Below are 21,617 nucleotides of genomic sequence, written 5' to 3'. Positions count from 1 at the left end.
GGCGCGAGGGACGCGCGCTTTCACGGGGAGTGAACTCACGGCGGAGAACAAACGCGCGTTCTGCGCCGTGCTCCCTTAAGGGCTGCAGAAGTAGGCGTCTCTTTCCTCCTTTACAATCACCATATATGTAGAGCAAACGCGCCTTCTTCCGACGCGCGAAAGGCCGTGGGGGGGGGGGGAGGGAAGGGAGGGGACGTTTAGCTGCGGCACGAAGTGCCCATTTATATCAGAGGCTCCGGCAACAGTCACCAACGCCGCACGCATTTTGTGCGAACGCGGGCAAAACGCCGACGGCGTCGACAAGTTCTGCGTGTGGCCGGTGCTGCTGCATGTCCAAGTTTATACAGCTGATAAAGCTACTATCATTACTCCGTATAGCTCTCTACAAATTTGCTATCGCAATTGATGCTTCGCCTTTCAGGTGAAACTGCGACCACTTTTTTTGTTAAATCTCCCTTTCGAAACTTGTCATTCATTTGATGGGAAAAGGTTGACTACTGCTGGAGAAAAGTACGGCCAAACATCCACCTTATGAATTTCGCGCCGATTAAAGCAACGCACGTACGTCAGAGTAGCGTCACGGAATTCGAAGTATGTTCTTGTATTAGTTTTTTTTTTTTTTTTTTTTTTTTTTTGTAGCAGGAAAAAGTTCTCAAGCTCAAAACTTGGTAAATTGAGTCGTAGTATACTCCTTTACCGGTAAGGAGATAACTAGACCCAAGTAGCCTTCAGAAATCTGTGACGTCACAGATTATGCGGCAACGTTTTGCCGGCGCCTCCAGCCTTTCGTTTTTTGCTCATGGAGGCAGGAAGGAATTAGGAGAGAGCACGTGATTGCACGTCACAACGGGATCATTAAATCCTACCGTGCGCTGTGAAGCGGCGATCACAGTTGTTGGGCCGATACGTTCGGCTTCAGTCATGTTGCGCGATGCTCTCTCCTAATTATTTTCTTTTTCCTGATCCTTTTGAAATGTTTTTCCGCGCTGTACGTTTTAGTGCTCCCGCCCTGGCAGGCATAGCTATGGACGGGTCGCCTAACAAGTGCGCATCGACTAAGGACTACCTAGAACCAGTAGCGCACCCAGGATCTCTCGGGGGGGTGGGGTGTGACAGTTTGCCTTAGTTTGCCAATACCATTTAAACGGCACTAATTTCAAATTCTTCAAGGGAAATTGTCAAAAAATGCGCTTTTTGCGAGTGTGCAGACGATTGCACGTCCTACATCTTAAGTTGCAGTACTTAAAGCCGCAAGGAAAAAAATGGGTTAAACAAAAGGGGGGTTAACTCGGACTCAGGGGGGGTTACAACCCCCGAACCAAACATTCCAGGCCAATACGCCGAGTCTCAGAGGCCACGTGTTGGGCCGAATACTACAAGGGGAATGGCTCCGCGGCGAGTTCTTTGCCAAGACTGGATGCGGGACATAATTCTAGTTTATTTCCTCGCTCTGTGTTGTTGCGTATTTTCTTCTGGCTTTACCAAGCCTCCTATCACGGTAAACGTTTAGCTATTGCGGAGACGTTAATTGACTAATACTACATGACTTAAGATCCCTCTCGACCAGTGAGTCTCGTTCAGTCAGTCACTGACGTGTGGCCGAGCTACGGCTGAGTTTAGCATGAACGCCGTCCGCACCTGACCGGGTAGAAATGTCAGGACTTGTGTTGTGTGTACGCCTTGCTTCGTCTTCTGTGCGCTCTTATTAGCCACGATAGAAGTGTGTCTAGCATAGAAGGCACGACTTAGCGACCGGAGGAAACGGTCAAAGCGGTTTTGTTTCTGCTAAAGCGAGGGAGGTTCGTTATTGCCGAAAGCTTGGCTTCGTTGCACACATAGTAAGCTACGCTGCGGAGGCCAGAGCGACTTTTCACACATACCTGCATTTGCTGTAGTATTTAAAAAAATATTGTGTTCTGTGGAGGCAGCGGGAAGTTGGACTCAGGCAAATTATTTGACGTCACGTTAACTCCACGCGTTATACTTCCAATACATCCACTAGTTGTGCTGCAGAGAAGACGTTGGGCAAGTGAAAAGCCAGTTCACTGCGAAACGCGCGGAGCGATACACTTCCGCGACCGCACTACTTGCGTAGCATTTAACGGGAGTGTGTGTCTGCTTATCGTTCGCTCGCTTCTTTCGTTAAATGGTATTCCGCGCTTGCTTCTTTGAGTACACGAAGTGACAGATTCGTCACCGTGGTCGCCAGCGCTCCTCCTCGCCTGCTCGCGAGACGAGCTTCGCCTCGGGTCTGCGTGGTCCAGCTTTTCCGCCTTCATTTTTTTTTCTCTCTCTCTCTCTCTCGTTATCGTTTCGTGTTCTCGACGCGCACCCGACGTTAGCGAAGAATTAAGGCTTTGCCGGCAACTTTTTGCCTGATTGATGAGAAAGGCGCGACGACGACGCTATAGCCCGAAGGAGCAGAGACGGACGCCGCAACTTTGTCCGCAACAGCAGCGAGCGCGCGATGCATCGTCCCGGCCTTGTGGTGGGGGGGAGGAAGTTTACTATGGTCGGTCGGTATATAGGGGCTAGCCATCTCGGTTTCGTCTGTTTTGCCCCGGGCGTGGCGGAGGGGGGGCTCGGTTTTGTTGTTCTAATTAGCGTGGCGACGCTAATTTGAAAGGATGATGCAGCGTCTCTCGCCTCCGTCTTCCCTGCGTGCGCCGCCCTGGGGAAGCAGCGCCCCCTAACGAGAATGAATCTGCAGCGCCGTCCGGTGTGTACGCAAAAGGAGGACGCCCGCAAGGAAGCTGCTGTACACACGTCGCTCGGGGGAAACCGCTGCAGTGGCCTCTTGCCAGATTACGTTCCAAGTCATCGTGTCTGGCTGCTTTAGTTCTTTTTTTTTTCGGTAATGTGTGTCACTGCGTTGTTTTTTAACGTCTCGTCGGACCGAGCCTTTTTTTTTTTTTTCCTCCTCCTCGTGACAGCGCCTTTCTTTCCGATCCGTCGTCTCCGGTCTTTGCCCATCCGTCATCGTTAGCTGCGCTTGCGGTCATTTCGCGACTTCGTCTTCGGTCTCTATCCACCTTGCTCTCTCTCTCTCTCTTTCGTGCTCAAACTTGGCTGCGCACTGCGTCGCGCGGTGTCTTGCCAAGTTATGGCGAAGCGTGGGGTAAATATGCCAGGACAGAACGGAAATGCCGTAAGTGCGGTTCCAGCTTCGGTACCGAGCTTCGAGTGCACTTTCGATAACCCCTTGTGGTCAACATGAATTTCGAGACCTACCCCCCCCCCCCCGCACACACACACACACACACACGGAACACACACACGCGCGCAGTGCACACACCGTTAGACAGTTTAGCCTAGCGTACGCAACGACCATGGGAACGGCAGGCCAGTTGCGGTAATCAGTGGTCCATAGAACGTGTAACCCTTACGTTAGTGGTTGTTATCTCTTGCTTTCGTGCTGGCTTTGCAATCGCTAGTTATCAAAATGTGGTCTGCGCGTCGGTCTCTTTTGAAGCGTGCTCGCGAGATCCAGTCGCGAGCGAAAGCGTCAGCGCGTTTGCAAAGTGACGGGGGCATTAGGATGACCGACGTGCAAGCGGCGACTCCGTCATATTGATGAACTTCTTCTATACAACGCTGCACAAGTATCACTGATAAATACGCTAAATCGGGACAAAAGAAAAACGCTTTTTTTTTTTTATTTTTTTAGAGTTGTCAGCATCACGACTCGTACGGAACGCGCGATTGAACGTTATCTTACGAAGAACGCGCTTGGCTACGCGGCGTCCTTGCAGGTTGCTTGCGCAGCAGATGCGCACGCTAAACTAAAGCTGTCTATTACTACAACAACTTCGGCGTGCCTCACAGCCCAGATGTTGGTTTGGGACCATAAACCTATTCGCATATTATTAGCAGCTGTAGCCCTGAAACATGTCAAGCAGTGGCTCTGTTTGACCTTATTGGTGTCGCGTAACTGCATCTCACGTTAACTTCTTTTTCTTCTGCGCAGATGCAAGAACGCCGAAGAGGCAAGTTCACAAGCACACATCACGGTGAGTACTCCTCTGACCGATGCGTCCGCATCATGGCGTTCTCGAGGCCGGCTGTTGGCAATACTCTCCTACCTTGTGTGGTTCTGGCAAATAATGGTCCGCTATATTGCCGCTGAAGAGGGCGAAAGTTATTTCCCTGTATCACTCAAGGTTTTATTAGAGCTATAAGAATAGAGAAATCAGGTCTTCTCAACACATTCTTTTTAACGGCACCGGTTTTCTCACCCCACATCGCCTCCCACCCTCCCCCGTCTTTTATTTTCTCGTAATCGCTGACCAAGTGCGTAGGCTTCACAGCAGATCAAGTTCGCGTGTGGTGAAGCACGCTTTACAGGCTCGCTGTTTTCCCCCCTTTCTGGCTGTTTTCTTTATAACTCCCTCAGCACACCGTTTCTTCTTTTGCGTGTTGACAAGAGTGGCTAGGCTTCGTAGCAAAACACTACAGGGGCTTGGAGGGCTTGAAAAAAAAAAAAGGCAACGCTTTTTAGACAAGTCCACCCCGCCCCCGTCACAAGCAGCGTATGGTGTACGCGCAGTGTCTAGCGTCCGCGAATCAATGAAAGGTGCGCTGGAAGAATTTTTTTTTTTTTTCAATCTCGGCGGATATAGATTCGCGAGATAGGAAAAGAACTCCGGGCTCGCGACGCTTTGCGCGTCGTCCCAGGAACGCATTTGTCACCCGGCGTTCGGCGCGAAGAATTTCACTCGTCTTTCTCTTTGTTTCTTTCTTTGTTTCTTTCTTTCTTTCTTTCTTCATTTTTCGTTCTTATTGCTTCTGTTCAAATCCCGGTTTTCAAGGACTTCCAGAATCAAATCTAGCGAGGGACAAAACGAACAGAAACGCGTAGACTAGACTTGGCCGTGTTCGTAACTTCTGCATCCCCTTCGATCTATCTCTGCCTGCGACGCGATCTCGGCGCTGCCGTCGCCATCTATATGTTTTGTTCCTTATTCTCTCATACCTGCCGTGTGTCGTCGTCGGGTCGGAGATTTTCAGCTCGAGCAGAGGCGCGAGCACTTTAAAGTTTCTCGTTTCGAGATACCTTCGTGCGTTCGCGCTGCTGCTGCAGCGGCGGCGTTCCGGGCGACGAGGCGTTATGAAACGTCGCCGCCGCCCCGGTGGACGAACGAACTACGACGACGAACAATGCCGTAGGCTGCTATACACTCCGGTAGCGCGTTGGCGGAAGGCGTAGAAGATACAAGCACAACGCTGGCCCGGGGGCCGCCGAAAGGCAGAGAAGGGAGGATGGCAAGTGGGAGATCGCGGGGAGCGAAGCGTTGGTTGGAATTCGACGAGCTCGCTGCGTACCTCGGCGTTGGTTGGGGCGGGGGAGGTGGCCGTGTTGCCCGTCTTACAGCGGCCCCTAATAGTGCCCATTGCTGGCGTCTTTCTTTCTTTTTTTCTTTGTCTCTTTCTTTCTCTCTTTCTTTCTTTCTGTATATTTATATTATCTTCTTATTTGATGGTTTTGTTCCCGAAGGCCGTAGCTGAAAAGAAATTGTGTTTGTGGAGGGGGGGGGGGGGGGGGGGGCATTGCCTGGCGAATTCGCGTAGAGAAGATGGAAGAATCGAGGAAGGAAAGTACTTTTTTTCTTCTAGTAATATTATTTTCTTCGTTTTTTTTTTCTTTGTGTAGAGAGAGAAACGAAGCAAGGATCGCCCGCGAAACGACGAGGTTACAAAACGCTTTTTTGAAATATGGCGCTGTTGTCGTCGTAGCTGTATAGGGGACGCTTTTCGACCAGCGTTGCTGACGCCGTTCGCCCACGTACTGCTACCACTTTGGTGCGGAATGTCGTGATTTTTTTCCCCACCTCCCAGAGAACCTACCGTTTACTTCGAGTATTTTTTTTTTTCTTCAACTCCTCGTGGAGAATTTTTTTCGTTCTGGTGAGATGCGAGCCTTTCCGCCGACTTTCGTCGGTTATAGGAAAGTGAAGCGCGAGAAATAGAAATCACGTCTACGTGCTTCGGAGAAAGAATGAAAGAAAAGGAAAGCGCTGGAAAGCAGGTCGTCTCATCATCTTTGGGCTGCGACGTTGCCGTGTAGTCGTGTACGAAGGCGCGGGCACAACTTGTGCGCGCGCGGAATGCGGGGCTTTCGCGTGCTCCTCGGGGTGCACGCTCCGTTCTCGCCTTGCTTCGAGGCACGAGCGTCCGCGAGCGAGCGAGCGCGCTTTTACGTTCGTAGTGTAGACAATTTGCCTTCGAGGGAGCATTCTTCGCAGGGCAGGTATATGTATACCGTATATACGTGATGCGTTATATGCCGCTCCAGCGGCATCTCGTGAATGGTCGCCGCGCTGGCTCTGTGTTGGTTTCTTTTAGTTTGACTGGTCTCCTTTCTATGTCACGGCGAAGCTGTGTGCGGCTAGCCGATTCGCCCGTCTGTCGCCTGTACGCCGAAAACTATCATCATCAGCAATGGCTCGAGCGTCGTCTTCCACAGCTGGCTGCGTTGCCGCTCATCATTCCAGCGTAGAATTTCACTTCTCTTCTGTCATCGTAATGGGGAGGCCGCGTTTATGGGGGCATGAACCATTGTTTAAGGGGGTACAAACCATTCATTGTCTTACATGATGGACAGATTTAATCTTGAAGCAATTTAGTTTTGAAGAATCGCAAGCGGCAATGCCGTCGTTTTCTTCATCGCAGCCGAACGTGTGTGTAACCTAACTGCGAAACACAAAGACGTAACCAATAATTGAGAAATACTTTAATAAATCGTCGGGAATTAACCCAGCGATGAACATCAGCTTCGCTGGTTAACCATCTGTACGGAGTTCTTGGGCGGTGAGTTTTTTTACAATTTTTTCCCCTCTTTCGCACAAGACAACGTGTCGAGCGCAACAGCCCGATGTTCTAAACATTAGGCGGCAATCGCACGCGTGCTCCTATCATGCCAACTCTCATGCCATAGCTCTTTGAGACGAAAGCCTGCGCGCCCGTTTTCGTTAGGTTCTAAAGACGCAGTAACGAAACGGGCGAGTAGTAGTCAACCTTACTGCTGTCTTTGGCGTTGTACATCTCTCGACTTACGCCTTTTCTCACCAGCGCCGCAAACGGCACTGCGTCCGCGACTCACTGTGTGCATTCGTATAAACTTCTGGGCCGCGATTTTGTAAGCCATGCCTTTCCCGATGCCATTCCTTTTCGTGCTTCACCCGCGTTTTTTAACGGGATCAGCCGTCCGTGAATGGTAAATGATAAGAGTGGTATATATGATCGAACGGAAAGCATCGCTACTAAATTACGGCCTTGTTTGCATTTCAGCGTAACTTGCAAACGATTTAGTGCGTAAGGGGCATTGTAGGTAATACTGTCGTGACCTGCGCGGTGCATAGACATTGCATCATATATAACACGTTGCAGTAAAGACACTTGCATTGCATCACATCTGCTCGTTGTTTCTTTCTTTCTTTATCCTCGTTTGCCCCCTTTCTGCGAAAACTATAACTCAACGAAAGTACGTTTCTCAGGCCTTGTGGTTAAAGAAAACGCCGCCGGGTGGCGCTACGAGCGCCATTGCTACTATAGAAAAGTAGGGAAACGACAAGCAATGGAGGCATACAAAAACAAAGTTCCGGATAGCGGTTCATAAAGTTTGGTGAGGGGAATGCTTCATTTTTTTTTTTCTTTTTTGAAGATAGGTAGGACATTAGGCAATGCAATAAGAGCTTGGTGGCGCAACCCGCCGCCCCGTTCCAAAGGGGACGCTCCTATAGCATCCATCCATCCTACCCTACGCTAAATGTTCGCATTAGGATCAAGCATATGTCTGCTGCAGCAAAAGTCCGGAGACGACTCAGCACATTGTAATGGAATGCCAAGGTAAGAGCTGTAAGGTCCGTCCACCTTCCAGGAGCTCTGGGGTTCAAAGCGGGTGGAAGCATTAACCGGTCAGCAGTCGAGATAAGCAAGAGACATTTAGAGTATTAGTTGGCAGAAGCGGGGTCGTTACAGGAATAGGTAACTGTACAATATATAGAAAGATATTTTAATGACGAGATTAAATATCAAGGAGTTATAGGCAAGATGCTAGACTGCAATAGATTAGGTCGAGCAGGCTCGTTGACTATTTGTCGCCGTCCCGTTTCGAAGGGGGATGCTAACAGAAATCGTCTGGCCATCTGCGTGTCCGGTATTCTGCTGTAATAAGTTTTTACGGGTGCGCTAAAACTCTAAAGAGGGGGAGGGAGCACTCCGCGTCACACCATCGCATGAATCGGCGCGCGACCGCATCACGGAGAAGTTTAGCAATAATAGTGGAAACAACACAAAAATGTCCGAAACGAAGGGGGAAAGCGCGTGCTGTGTTATGGAAGTTCTGGTGGGTCGAAGCGAAAGGTGCAACGAAGCACACAAATAGTGATGCCGGTCATATCTGTGACCGCGTGCGCGCGTTTTGCGACGCCATGGCCTCGCGAAACGCGAGCGCTACGCACGATCTCGCATTTTATCGTTCACCGCCCCCCCCCCCCCCCCCTCTTCACCTTCTCGCGGTAACCTTGTGGCTGCGTGTGTTCGCGTCTTCCGTTGAAAGCCTTGTCCGCACGCGTCGTCGCTGGAAAAAGGAAACGCGTCATTGGAAACCGGGAATGCGACGCGAGCGCACCTAACAAAGACACGCGGTGGCTGTGGTAAGAGAAAGAAAAAAAAAGGGGGTGAGGGGGTGGCGGAGGAAAACTGCGATATAAGGAGGGAGATCCGTTCCCACAAGCGCGAAGAGGAAGTAAACTGCCGTAAAAGCCGCCAGGCGGGGGTCTTTTTCGCGTTTTAGGGCAGCGGCGCGGAATCGCTCGCGCCAGTCGGTTCGTCGTGTCGTCGTTAGCCAAAAGAAATAGTTGTTGGTTGTAGCGTACAATTCTACCTATGTGAAAGCGCACGTCGTCGTTGGGCGGGGGAGGGCGAACGAACTCGGTGGTTGCGCTGCTGCTCTTGCGTTTCCGCGTAGTTATATGCGAAGTGTTTAGCGCGCTCCGGGCGCGTCGTCCGTCGCTGCGATGAGCAAACAAAGCAAGCGAGAGGACGAACGACGATGCGGGACAAATTTTTCCGCGGTAGTGGTAGAGTGCTGCTGCCTCGCCACCGACGCTCCGAAACTTTTCGTTTTTTCGAAGGAAATGTCTTCGGTTGGTCCGGGTCGTGCCGGTGTACCGCGTCTATGTGGGTTGTTGGTTGTGTTTCCACTTGCGCGTGTGATGCTCGACGCACGTGCTTTCCGCGCGCTCGTTGTTTCTTTAACGAGAGGAGGGGGGGGGGGGGGGGGAGTTTGGGGAAAAGGTGCCGTAGTCCTGGAAACAGCGGTACTCGCTCGCGCATGTAAACGGGGCGTGCCGGATGTTTTTTTGCTCAATACCGGCGGCAGCTGGCACGCGGTGGATGCGGTAGCGACCTGAAGTTCGAACGATATGTCGTCCGCATATATTAATGCGAAAGCATATGTCTCATGAAGCGGGAAATCCGGCGGCGTCCACGGAGATGACACAAAAAGTCACGTGGTCACGGACATTCGACGGGAGGCGCGCGCTGCGTGGGCGCTGGGTTCCTTGGAGCACCACCAGATGACGCTCAGCTCGCGGCAGCGGTGGTGCCGGCCGTGCGGGGAAAAGAACCAGAAAGCTCACCTTTGCGCATAGTGGACAGAATCGCATCTGTTTTCTTTCTTACTTTATTGTTAAAGGGGCACTAAAGGAACATATTAAGTCGACCTAAATTCACAGATTAAGCTTCTGCAAACACGAATGCGTCATTCGTGGCAACAATGGGACTTTTGTAAGCGAGAAAATGGCAAAACTGAAAAGTCAGAGTGGCGCCACCTGTTGTGGACTGTGGTAACTCTCGTGTGATGATTCACAGAGAGCGGCATAGAGAGAGGTCACGTCGTGATTGCATCAGCTCATCCGTTTTGGTGCAGGCGGTTCAAATTGAGGAGCAGCAGTGGGACCTTTGGTGGCAATTTTCTTCGCAGCGATGTGTTATTTTGACACTCGCAAAATGACAATATGCTTTTAGACAAATAATCTGTCAATCAAGCTCGACTTAATATTATCCTTAAGTGTCCTTTACCTACGACTGCAGTTAAAATCTTAAAACTCGGTTCGCTGTGTCGATCCACCTTTCTGTCCTTTCGGTTACGCCGACAACTATGTCGTCCAGTTGTCATCGTTATGGTGTCGTCATAAACAGACCACCTCCTCCTCCTGAGCATCACCCTCGCCATAGGGCAAAGAAAAAGAAATTATTCGAAAACCACCTTCGATGATTGTCAGTGTGAGCGAATAACCAAACGCTTCAAGAAAGGTATTTGCTTTATTAAAGGAATGGTTTGCTTTACGACATATATTTGTGGAAGTGAGGATGTTTGAGTAGTGTTTGTTCTTTCATTGCGTAATTCTGCCAAGAACAGAGCCATGAACCAGCACATCTCTAGTATAGGTGGACAACAGGCCCGTATCAAATATTTCTGACGCAAACACGCCCTTTGCATTGGTGCCTTTGTTCCAACCTCTGACTACCAACTTTTGACGACCAACTGCCAACCTCCGACCTCTGACCACCAACCACTGACCACAAGAACGGGCAAAAAAGCCAAAGAAAACTGGTCACTTCAAAACAAAGCTTTACCCACAGTCTCTACGCTCCCTTTCATACTAGCAGGCAATGCTATGAAGGCTATAGAGAGAATTCCTCTCTGCTTGCATTTGTGGCCAAGAAATTGGGCATCATATTAATGTGCGCCTCGTGTAATTCGATGCAAGTGTAAGTCTGATGCTTTTATGTAGAAAAATTTGACATAATCATTATGTGAAAGGCTTTGCAGATCTGAATCACTTTAAGACCAAATGTGTGGAGTGGTACATTTCGGCGACCAGCAGCCGCAATGCACTGCTTGCGCTCACAACTGAAACATAGTATTTTGCGTACTAGAAGCACAAAGATGCAGAAGTAATACTTAACTTTATGTGACCTTTCGTCCATGAGGTGGCATGGAAATATGTAAAGTAGTTACTTTGTTGAAAGTGTTGCACATCAAGAATGACTACACTTTGAAACGTGCGCTACTTAACCACTTTGCACTACTGTACTATTTTGAACTACTTCGTGCTACTTCACTACTTTGCACTACTGCACTACTTCCACAGCGTCGCCTGCTTAAGATGAAGCGGAGTACAGGATTTCAACTTGTGCTCCTGTGGAGGTGTAGGTGCGCATTAAAGAACTCCAGGTGGTCTCCCAATAAAATCTCCCAATACTGTGGGCCCTATAATCAGAATCTGGTTTTGGCACATAAAACCCCATCATTCTTTTAGTGGCCCTGTGACGGTGCACATGTTTTTGAGCTTCATCCACTAACCACCGCTATTGCGCTGCTTTGACACTTAATGAATTTGTGCAGGTCATTGCACCCCAGACATACTCCCTGACCGTTGGCATTTGTGCATGAATTTTAAAATCCACAACAGGCAGCACTGACGACTATGTTAAGTGGATCGCAAACAGTGTGTGTGTACGTGTGTGTGTGTGTAAGAGAAGGAGAGAGACATTTACAAGATGTTACATTGTTGAAAATACTGTTGCCTCTGTGTATTTTTCTGACAGTTGTATGTCAGCGAGGGTAATGTGGTAATGCACAAAAGCAGATCGAGGGTAACATTTTCATTAGAACATGCAAGTATTTAATAATTATGGGAGTTGCAGAATTAGTTAGCATTATTTGTGCGCTTCAGAATAATAAAAATTTTGTAGCCAGTCATCTTCTCTTTTTCTGAAATTAGTATAACTCAGAAATCTTTTCTGCAACTTCCTGTCACTAAACAACCTGTTGTGAGAACTGTTGAATCTGTGCAGATCGTTCTCATTTTCTTCTCATGCTTTGTGAAACATTGCTGATCATGTTGCAGATGTCTACCCAGTTCCAGCACCTGGCACGTACACTACCTACGACATATTTCAACGACGTCAGCACTTGGTGAGCATTTCATTCTATGTCACCTATGTGCTTAATGCCAATTTATTTAAAGGCTATCATTGTGCATTGTGTGAGAAAAGAAAGAAAAACGACCAAAATTCACTTCTCTTTTAGGCGACGATTTTCGAGTCGTCAAGTGTCCACAACTTGCAGAGTCATTGAGTGAAGGTGACATACGATGGATCAAAGGTTGGTGGTCTGATTTTTTCGCTTTATATATATATATTCACGATAAGTAAAATACAATTTTCTGCTTGTGTCTTTGAAGCATGAAGCGAATTCGCATCGTGGAAGGTTTCTTGAGCAGCCTTTCACGAGCAAGGAAAGGCAGTGCACAAAATGGCATAATGTGTACTTCACTTGACATGAACCACCCAGGATATGAGTAGAAAGCTAAGAATGAAAAGTTAGCTGAAAAGTTGTCGCAGTTTCACCCGAAAGGCGAAGCATCAATTGCGATAGCAAATTTGTAGAGAGCTATACTGAGTAATGATAGTAGCTATATCAGCTGTATAAACTTGGACATGCAGCAGCACCGGCAACACGCAGAACTGTTGTCGACGCCGTCGGCATTGGTGACTGTTGCCGGAGCCTCTGGGGGCGGCTCGGAGGTTTTCGACGACATCAGAACGGGACACTCGTCGAGCAGCATCGGAAGTCTTTACCACCTTCTCGCCTCACAACGTTTTTATATAAATAGGCACTTGGTGCCTCAGCTAAACGTCGCCTCCCTTCCCTCCCCCTCCCCCCCCCTCCCCCCCCTCCCCCACGGCCTTTCGCACGTCGGAAGAAGGCGCGTTTGCTCTACATATATGGTGATTGCAAAGGAGGAAAGAGACGCCTACTTCTGCAGCCCTTAAGCGAGCACGGCGAGAACGCGCGTTTATTCTCCGCCGTGGTTTCACTCCCCGTGAAAGCGCGCGTCCCTCGTGCCCTTTCACTCGCACATGCAGCGTTCGGCGCACGGCGACGATTTCATCTCCATTGACGTCATACGGAACCTCACAGCGACGACGACGGCAGAAATCTGCTTTGGAGTGTCCATATAATTTCTATCGCAATAAAACATTATCAACAGACTGGCATACTCATGACATGTGCTCACCAGCTATCCCTGGCCGCAGCGAGATGCACGCTGCGCACACACGTACTTCCTTCATTGGTCAGCAGCAATCTCTCCCCTGAGTTGTTCCACTGCTTGCTTGTAAAGTCTTGTGATTTTTGTGCTTTCCTTGGGATGTGCATAATGTCATGGGAGAAGTCCTTTGCCAAACCTGGAGGCACTAGACTGCAGGTCTTAATTAAGCATAGTATTGTCAAATTTATTTCAAAAAGCGTAGTGAGGTTATCTATCCCTATTGCGGGCATCAGTTATTTGTGTCCATTGAAAATTTAGTTTCCTCACATTTCTTGCATCTTTGGAATCGTTAAAAGTGACCAGCCGCAGAACAGATTGAGAACTTTCAGTTCATCGGTGAGTTTTGTCAAGGTTACAGAATGTGAGCTCCATGCGAGTACCTCTCTACAAGAACGTCAGATGTGAGAACATATACTATTACTAGTTTAGTATACTAGAAAAGCACCTATCCAGCCACTTGATCAGTGTGCCTGATGTAAAATATTGTGAAAAGCAGTGAAAGAAGCGAACCCACTTCATGACGACGGATTGAGACCAAGATCGAACACACTGCTGTCTACCTTCCAACTCCCTTTACTAAACCTCTTCACACATGTTATCAAAACTTGCAGTACAGGTCTAATAAGAGGTGTGTCAGGTTGTATGCAACATGCTTTAAATATTGTGTTCGTCGGCACTTTTGCATTTAGTGCACTAGTATCTTGAAATGCGCAATAGGAGATATGCGAAATTCCGTGAGCAGGGTTTCCCACGAAGCTAACTTGCCCTAACCAAGGTGGGCATGTTCCAGCTAGTAGCACTGTTTAACCTGAGACACGCGTTTTCTAAGCTTGGATGGTGCGAGGAAATACGGGCAGCAGTAATGGTGTCTGCAGCCTGTATGCTGGCACTGTTGGCACCGAGCACGCGCGCAGGGGAGAGAGAAACGACTCGACGGCGTGAATCCCAACTGTCAACTGTTTTTTTTTTTTTTTTCTTTTGCTTCAGCTCCCATTAGGGGTTGCTCGCCCTTCCCTCTCCTCACCATCAGTGGAGAGTGGAGAGGCAGACGGCGAGGAGGAACAGGTTCAATGGTGCGCTTGTTGCTTGCTCTTTCCTGCACGTTGTGGCCCTCTGGCGGCCGCTACAGCACATTAATTACGATTCTAACCTAATTGTGGTTAGGGCAAACTAGGTGTATGGACAAGGACAGTTGTGGAATTTTGCATATCCCCTATTGTGCACATAGCGCCTGAATTGGCTATAGTACAAAGTTGAAACATGTAACAGCAGCAGGTCCAAGAGCTTAGCAATAAACTGACAGTTTACCCTATAATTATACAAATATGGTAATTGTAAAGGAGAGAGAGAGAGCCAGCAGTAATAAAAAGTATGGGAATGTCAACAAACTTGTAAACAATAACAAGAGAACTAGATTAGATCTTATAAAAATGTTGCAGTGCATACATTGTTAATACTAAGTAGTAATAGAATAGCAGGAATGTCCGCTGCGGAGAGGCGTCGCAGATGCGCTCTCTCGGAGCCTCACCGGGGTGGTACCACGTGACTAGGCAAGGGTTTATAACGACTGCTTCGCCGGCGCTTGGTCGCTCAGTCTCGCCCGCGCCGGCTAGGCCGTCTGTGCGTGCACTTCAGCGCAAGCGACAGGCTGAATACAGTCATCCAGTAGATATAGCTAGACGGAAGAGCGCGAAACCTCAAGCAAAGGCAAAGTTGGCTGCTGAAACACCGCAGCAAAGGGAGGCCAGCTTGCCAAGCGCGGAAGCGTGCATTAATGAAACACTGTGTGCCTAGTCTTTGCAAAACCAAGCCAAACAGACTTTTCGCTCGTGATAACTAGGTTTACAAGAGTTGAACTTCAGCTAATTTTTCTCTTAGATCAGCAGCTGATGAGATGTCAATGCTCCTGACATGCCCTGTATTGCAGCTTTGCTTGTGCTATGTGCTGTTCCGTTAGATCCAGACGTAAAGATTCGGTGAGAGGTTCATGCGCTGTTGCTTGTTGTTTTCCAGCCGTTGGTGACACTGTAAAAGAAGATGAAGTCATCTGTGAAGTTGAAACTGACAAGGTAATGAGCGCATGTCTGTATTATTGATGGCTGCCGAGTTGTGCCAGAATGATAGCTTTTTAAAATATTGTGGTCAAAGGTGCCTGACTCCTCTTTTCTGCAGCGTAATTTGTTTTTTTATGGGCAATGTTTGATTGCATTAGTTAACTGAACTGTGAAATACATGTGAAATTATAGTCATAATTTAGTCATGAACAGGAGGGACAGAAAGGACCGTTGTTAAGCAACTGCTGAGCAAATCCTAATGAACTTAGTCACACTTATAAAGGTTCACTCAAATTGGAAGCATATCTTTGTTTACACCTTCAGGTTTTAAGAAATTGACGGAATTCGTGAGATTTAGGCAGAAAAAAGCGCCATGTGTACAGCTCTAACATATTGGAAGTTGTTGTGTAGAGAATTGTGACATCTGCTTTTGGGGGAGGGGGGGGGGGGGTGAGGCTGCAGCCTTAAATACAAGCATGATAGTATTCAACTTTTCATTTTCTTTCCGCCGTTCTGGAAATTTCTGTGCGGATTTGAAAGGACTAAATAAAAACTCTCCTTCCAGCAGTCGATAGGATTTACCTTTTGCTTTTCGCTTTGGCAGGTTGCATTGAAACTGATCCATCAATTGCCTAAAGCAGCATTTGTGCTTTTTTACATCTCTTTAAATGCGGAGGGTGAGGGCCATAGCTATTTAAAGGGTTCAGCAGGCACTCGTGTTCAGTCTTTCGCTGCGTTTTTATCTGCCACGTTAGGGTGCGTTCACTTTCGCCTCTGAAAGTGAGGTTTCTTCATTTTCCAGTTTGCTTTAACAAGAAAAGAAGGCAAATTGATACGCACATTGATGGTCACAATTGATTGATTGATTGCTCACAGGTGAATGGCTGAGCACTGTTTGCATCGAACATGCTGCAGTGAGCCTGGCCTTGTAGACTGCAAAAATGCAGTAGTCCTGCAATGTTAGAAGTACTCTCGCAATTGCAAAACAAAATAAGGCAAAATCAGTTCGAGAATTCGCAGGGTGGAGGCACTTTTATGAAAGAATAAATTCTCATGCACCAACCGGTAGCACGAAGATACAAAAGCAAAATGCCTGAAGAAGTCTTGGAAAGAAAGCTTTGCAATTTAGGAAAATGTTTCTCCTGATCCAAGGATCTAAAAAGACTAACACCTTTCGGTGGGTGTTGCTCTACCATCTGAGCTAACCAGGAGGATAGAGGATCGCAGAGTGAGAGACAAATTATCCGGAGGTAGGGATACTGAATATGGCAAATCAGTTTTGCAGAAATATGGACAGTGGTGGAAACTTCGAGAAAGGGAAAACAACGATTTTCATTCAGCCAAGCGTAGCACGAAGCTATAAAGGAAACCCGTATGTCTGATAAAACACATTGCTGAGCTAGTTGGTGCATGATTAATTACCAGAATTGCAACACAGCAAAAGACGAGACACAACAGAAGTTAGCATAGATAGTTAAGTTCCTTCTATTGTCCCTCATCTTTTGCTGCTCCATAATTCTGGAAAATAAACCCATATCTCAGAAAGAAAGCCTCGCGGTTGCAGGAAACTTCATCTGGTCCAGGCATCAAACCCGGGACCAATGCCTTTCACGGGCACGTGCCCTATCACCTAAGCTCACCAGGAGCCTAGCAGATTGCAGAGCAAAATTGAATTAATGAGCTACTATGAAAGTGTGGACACTTTTTTTGGGGGGTTTTCTGTGCATCCTTTGTGGCTGCTCTGAGGTAATTGACAATTCATCCGTTTCGTGAACTTGCGCTTGCAATGAAAAAGGCGCTTTGCATTTGCAGCAAGGGAACAGGAAAAGCCACGAAACAGGAGGACAGCAGCTCCAGTAATAGGCGTTTCGTGACCAGTTATAACTGAGTGTATACATCCATGACTTACATGTCACTGAAGTATAGAGTGTTGCATACAGTTGAGCTGTGCACTGTCTTCGCAGACTTCAGTACCGATTCACGCACCAGCTGCTGGAGTGGTCGCCGAGCTTCTCGTCGAAGACGGAGCGACGATTCAGCCTGGCAAGGACATCATGAAGCTCAAAGTTGGAGCTGGCAAGTGCCCTTTTCGATCCCGTGGTGTTGAGCAGTGTTGCCGGATGTCACAGGGAAGCACAGCCCCATGCCTGTTGCCTTCCAGGACACGTGACTGTTGAGTGTGTCCTGAAAGGTACCAGTCATCAACACACGAGAAAGGCTTTCAGCTATTGCTGCCTGTGTTCGGTGATTCTGTGCCCAGGGCTTTCTTTTTTCTTTTTCTTGACATTTGCTGTTTAGGTGGATCGAACATGGGACTGCTCATGACCGAATAATATCACCTTATCCTATTCATTCTCATAAAACCGTAGGAAATGTTATTTTAGCACATCTTTTTTTTTGTCGCCAACACCATAACTGGCTCACTCAATGTGGACAACTCAATTATTTTAAGCCAGAAGAGCAGCCGTCAGAACAGTGTTTTTATGCTGTCCACTCCCATGCACTGATCAAGCCCAACAGTGCTTAGCTTCAGTCATCGGTCTAGTACTAGCGTATTCAGCATGACGTGGCCAATGGCCAGACAGAGTTCATAAGGCGTAAAAGGGAGAGGGGATAAGCAGAGCAAGCGAGGACACAACATAACATTATTAGGCACATTGTGTTATGCTCCTGTGGCTTTTAAGTAGGGCTTTGAATGCACTTTTCTCATTTAGTAAATTTTGCATGCTGCATAAATGCAGCTGCATTGTCACCGAGAACCAGTGCATTCAGCATGACATAGGCCAGCACCCAGAGAAAAGAGAAAGGTCATTAACAAGGCTCAAAGGGGCAGAGAAGTTGTAGAGTGGGCATAACCGAATGCTAGCTAGGGCAATCAGAAATTATGCCCCTGTGGCATTTAGGCCGAGCAGCTAATGAATTTCCACATTCAGTGCACTTTTGCATTTAGTGCATACCACATTTATCTAATCTCGCATTTACAGTCTTGCCTTTACAACGAACGCCTCTACAACCCCTGGTTCTATTGTTAGCTGTGCGATTTGCGACCTTTACAGCAAAGTGAGATGTACAATGAATGATTTTGGATGCCCCAAGCACTTCGTTATATTGTCGTTTGACTGTCGTGCATTTCACATTTATTGCAAATTCAGGTGCATTTTTGCTGGAGCTGCCAGGCATGTGGCAGAATCTGCAGTGGTCTTTGAAATCTTGTGGAAAACCTTGGGTTGTGTTAACATTATATTGAATACGAAAAACTTTCTTATCTAAGCAATTCACTTAAATATACTTGAGTTTTGTTTTCAGTTGAATTTGGTGGAACTTCTTGTGGAATCTGACAGCAAAGCTGGTGTAATAAAGTCATGCCAGCTTATGTATTTAAAACATATTTGTGGTGGTTCACTCACTAAAGATTTTTGCATGTAACTTTGTCATTTCTATCCAGTAAGAAAGAAGTTAGCTTGTCGATGAAGACGAATGTTTCGGTTTCGAGGTTATCAAACTGCTTTAGTTCTCCAAAAATGGCTCGCCGTGGTCCTTGAAGCGCTTGGAAGGCATACTATAGAGCAACATTGAATTAGCTTTGGCTTGTAAAGCACTTCCTTGAGATTCTATTTTCAGTCATTTGGCGGCAAAACGTTGATTATTAATGGAGGAAATAAAGGGCCAACTTTTCTTTGGTTTCAGTGCAGAAACCTCCGTGCCGCTGTCTATCACAGTTTTCAAATTATTTTCTTCTGTTGCAGCCATTTCCATGCTTGAAAAGTTCCTCAAGCTTGCTGGGTGTACTCTTTGGTTAGTTTAGAATGCTGTGTAGTGATTCTTTACCGATTAGCAATTAACCGGACCTGAGTAGACACCATCAGAACCCACGATGTCGCAACGAACTGTTGCAGGAACCTCAAAGCGGCAGTGCCACCTGTATTTCATTTTCTGTGTCTTTTTCTGGCTTATTGGGTCTCCACTCACGAAAAAAGTTGCCCTTCTGCCCTCACAGAAGCTTTTAAACCCCTTCCATGCCATGGACAAGCTGGGTTTGTGCAGGCTTTTCTAGTAAAAACATCCAAGGACTAGCTCAGCTCTTCGACGGTACTTTTCATTTTCCAGCAATGCCATGGACTAGCTGGTTTTGTATCAGTGCTTTGTTGTGCTTCTGGTAGATGGCAGCACATAAGTGCAAGCAGGAGCGAGTTATCCTGGCGGAGGAAGTAAAACATGCTGGCAACTGGGGTCCTCATAAATAATTTTCCCATTTTTGGACATAATTCGAGATAACAGCGTAAAACGGAAGCGGTTAATTCACTCGTGAAGCTCAATTTAATACTCCAGTGTAATGTCCATTTGAAAGGCCCTGATTGTTTTGTTTATTGCATAGGCATCCTTAAAACTCTGATGAAAAGAATTTTTGTGTTTTAAGGTGGCGGAGAGGCTTCAGCAGCTCCTCCACAAGCAGCGGCAGCAGCACCAGCGGCACCGCCACCACCAGCAGCCGCCGCCGCTTCAGGCGCCGGCGAAGTGCGGACCGTCAAGTGCCCACAGTTGGCGGAGTCGCTGAGCGAGGGAGACATCCGCTGGAGCAAAGGTGCACATCCGGCCTGAGCACAGCACTACTTCTGCATCACTTGTTTTAGCTTCGGTGGTTGCTGGCAGTAAGCTCGAGATCTGTACGCAAGTTTGGTACGATTCGTACTGAAAAAAGCTACACGCCTTTAAGCGCGTGGCCAAATCCGATTTATTTAAACACATGTGAAATGTAGAAATGTTCTCGTCAGACAACCAGTGATTCAATTTGAGTGATATTTGTTGCATTTAGAGAAGCTGTAATTAACCGACCATTGGACGCACCGTGGTATCTTGGTGACAATGGTGTTGCGCTGCGAAGAACGAGGATGCGGGTTGGATTTGCAGCCGTAACTTTATCATGTGGAGCAGAATGCAAAAATGCTCATGTTCTGTGCAACAGGTTCACGGTAACGAACCCCAAGATATCAAAATTTATTCGGAGACCTCCACCGTTAGACAAAAGGGCAAAATAAAAGAAACTGATAAGACATGTGCACAATTTTGTGCTTTGTGTAACAGTTATAGCGCAGTAAACAGAACGATGTCCTACCAAAGAGCCCAGTCGAAGCCTTATTGAGTGCTATGGTGATTGGTCTGGGCTACGTCGAACATAGTGTTTCATTGTAGCGAATTCCTTCTGTCACCACAGTTACAGTCGACGTCCGATTTCCCGGACCCTCAAGGGACCGCGAAAACGTCCGGAAAATCGGGCAGTCCGGAAAAACGAATGCACGTGAAAACGCACCTTTTTGGTAGGTATTTTTCGCTGACGGAGAGGGTCGCGGCCAGAGTACAAGATTCCCATTGCTATTCAGCCAATGCATCGTTTAGGTGGCTCTGAAAAGAGCCGTCTATAAAAAAAAAAAATACGACGTGGCCGGCGCTACCTCATAGGTCAGCACTTAGGCGCAAAGAAGTCGCTTATTTTCTTTTGCACGGTCCGCTTGCCCGCGATCATGTCTGCCTCAATTTCAGTCAACGTCATGTTGCCGCTGTACACCGATGACCATCAGTGCTCGCGTCAACTCTGAGCTCGTTGGCTGTGTAGGAGCTGGCTCTTCGTTCTCGGTGTCGGAGTCGTCGGAATCCTCCGTAACTTGACAAATGATTTCGTCATCGGTCAACTCCGCACATAGCTCGAGGTCTTTGTCAGCGTCGGCGAAGCCCTCAAAGGTTATCCCGGCTGGAATTGACACGCCGGCAGCGCGCAGATCGTCGAAGGCAATGTCCGCAGATGGCAGTTCGTCACACACGCTGTCCACTTGGGGCGAGACGGCCGTCTCGGCGTCGAGTGTGAAGCCCGCGTGGCGAAAACAGTTCCGCAGAGTCTCTTGCGTAACCGCCTTCCACGATTCCGCTAGCATGCCGACGGCAGACCTGAGGTCAACAGCGTAGCTTTTCCCGCTGTCGGAGCAGAGCACCATGTGGCTGAGCACGCGTGATTTGTAATGATGCTTCAAGTTACGAATCGCGCCTTGGTCCATCGGCTGCAGGATTGCTGTGGTGTTCGGCGGCAGAAATTCAATCTGTACAGCCTTTAGGTCCTTGATGCGCGGTGCGGCGGTGCTGCTGGCCACACCTGCGATGCGAGTATGGTGGGTTCGAGGATATGAAAACAACCAAAATGGCGGCGTCGGTGGTGACTTTGGGTCAGCGGTTAACAGTAAAAAGTCCGGGAAATCGGATGGCGAAGGCTATAAGCGTCCGGAATTTCGGACTTTTTAATACATTGACTCTATAGGGAACTTGACGGTGCCACAGATGAGTCCGGGAAATCAGGCATGTCCGGAATTTCGGGCGTCCGGGAAATCGGACGTCGACTGTGACACATGGCGCCACTGTTTTGTTGCAGTTAATTCAGCATATTTTGGGGGGC

At 47.9% G+C, this 21,617-nt stretch overlaps 1 protein-coding gene across 1 annotated transcript in view; it reads left to right on the top strand.

Moving 5' to 3' along the window:
- LOC119457879 (dihydrolipoyllysine-residue succinyltransferase component of 2-oxoglutarate dehydrogenase complex, mitochondrial) overlaps positions 1-21,617 on the top strand; it is a 52,814-nt gene that overhangs the window by 9,423 nt on the left and 21,774 nt on the right. Inside the window, exons 3-8 of the mRNA XM_037719639.2 lie at positions 3,968-4,010; positions 11,919-11,986; positions 12,101-12,175; positions 15,138-15,193; positions 17,143-17,254; positions 19,596-19,760. Of these exons, the coding sequence (XP_037575567.1) occupies positions 3,968-4,010; positions 11,919-11,986; positions 12,101-12,175; positions 15,138-15,193; positions 17,143-17,254; positions 19,596-19,760 (519 nt within the window). The remainder of the gene's footprint in view (positions 1-3,967; positions 4,011-11,918; positions 11,987-12,100; positions 12,176-15,137; positions 15,194-17,142; positions 17,255-19,595; positions 19,761-21,617) is intronic.

The sequence above is a fragment of the Dermacentor silvarum genome, chromosome 7, assembly GCF_013339745.2.
Source record: "Dermacentor silvarum isolate Dsil-2018 chromosome 7, BIME_Dsil_1.4, whole genome shotgun sequence".
Taxonomy (NCBI): domain Eukaryota; kingdom Metazoa; phylum Arthropoda; class Arachnida; order Ixodida; family Ixodidae; genus Dermacentor; species Dermacentor silvarum.
The sequence above is the reverse complement of the archived record's forward strand: the minus strand, read 5'-3'. Positions and strand labels throughout refer to the sequence as shown.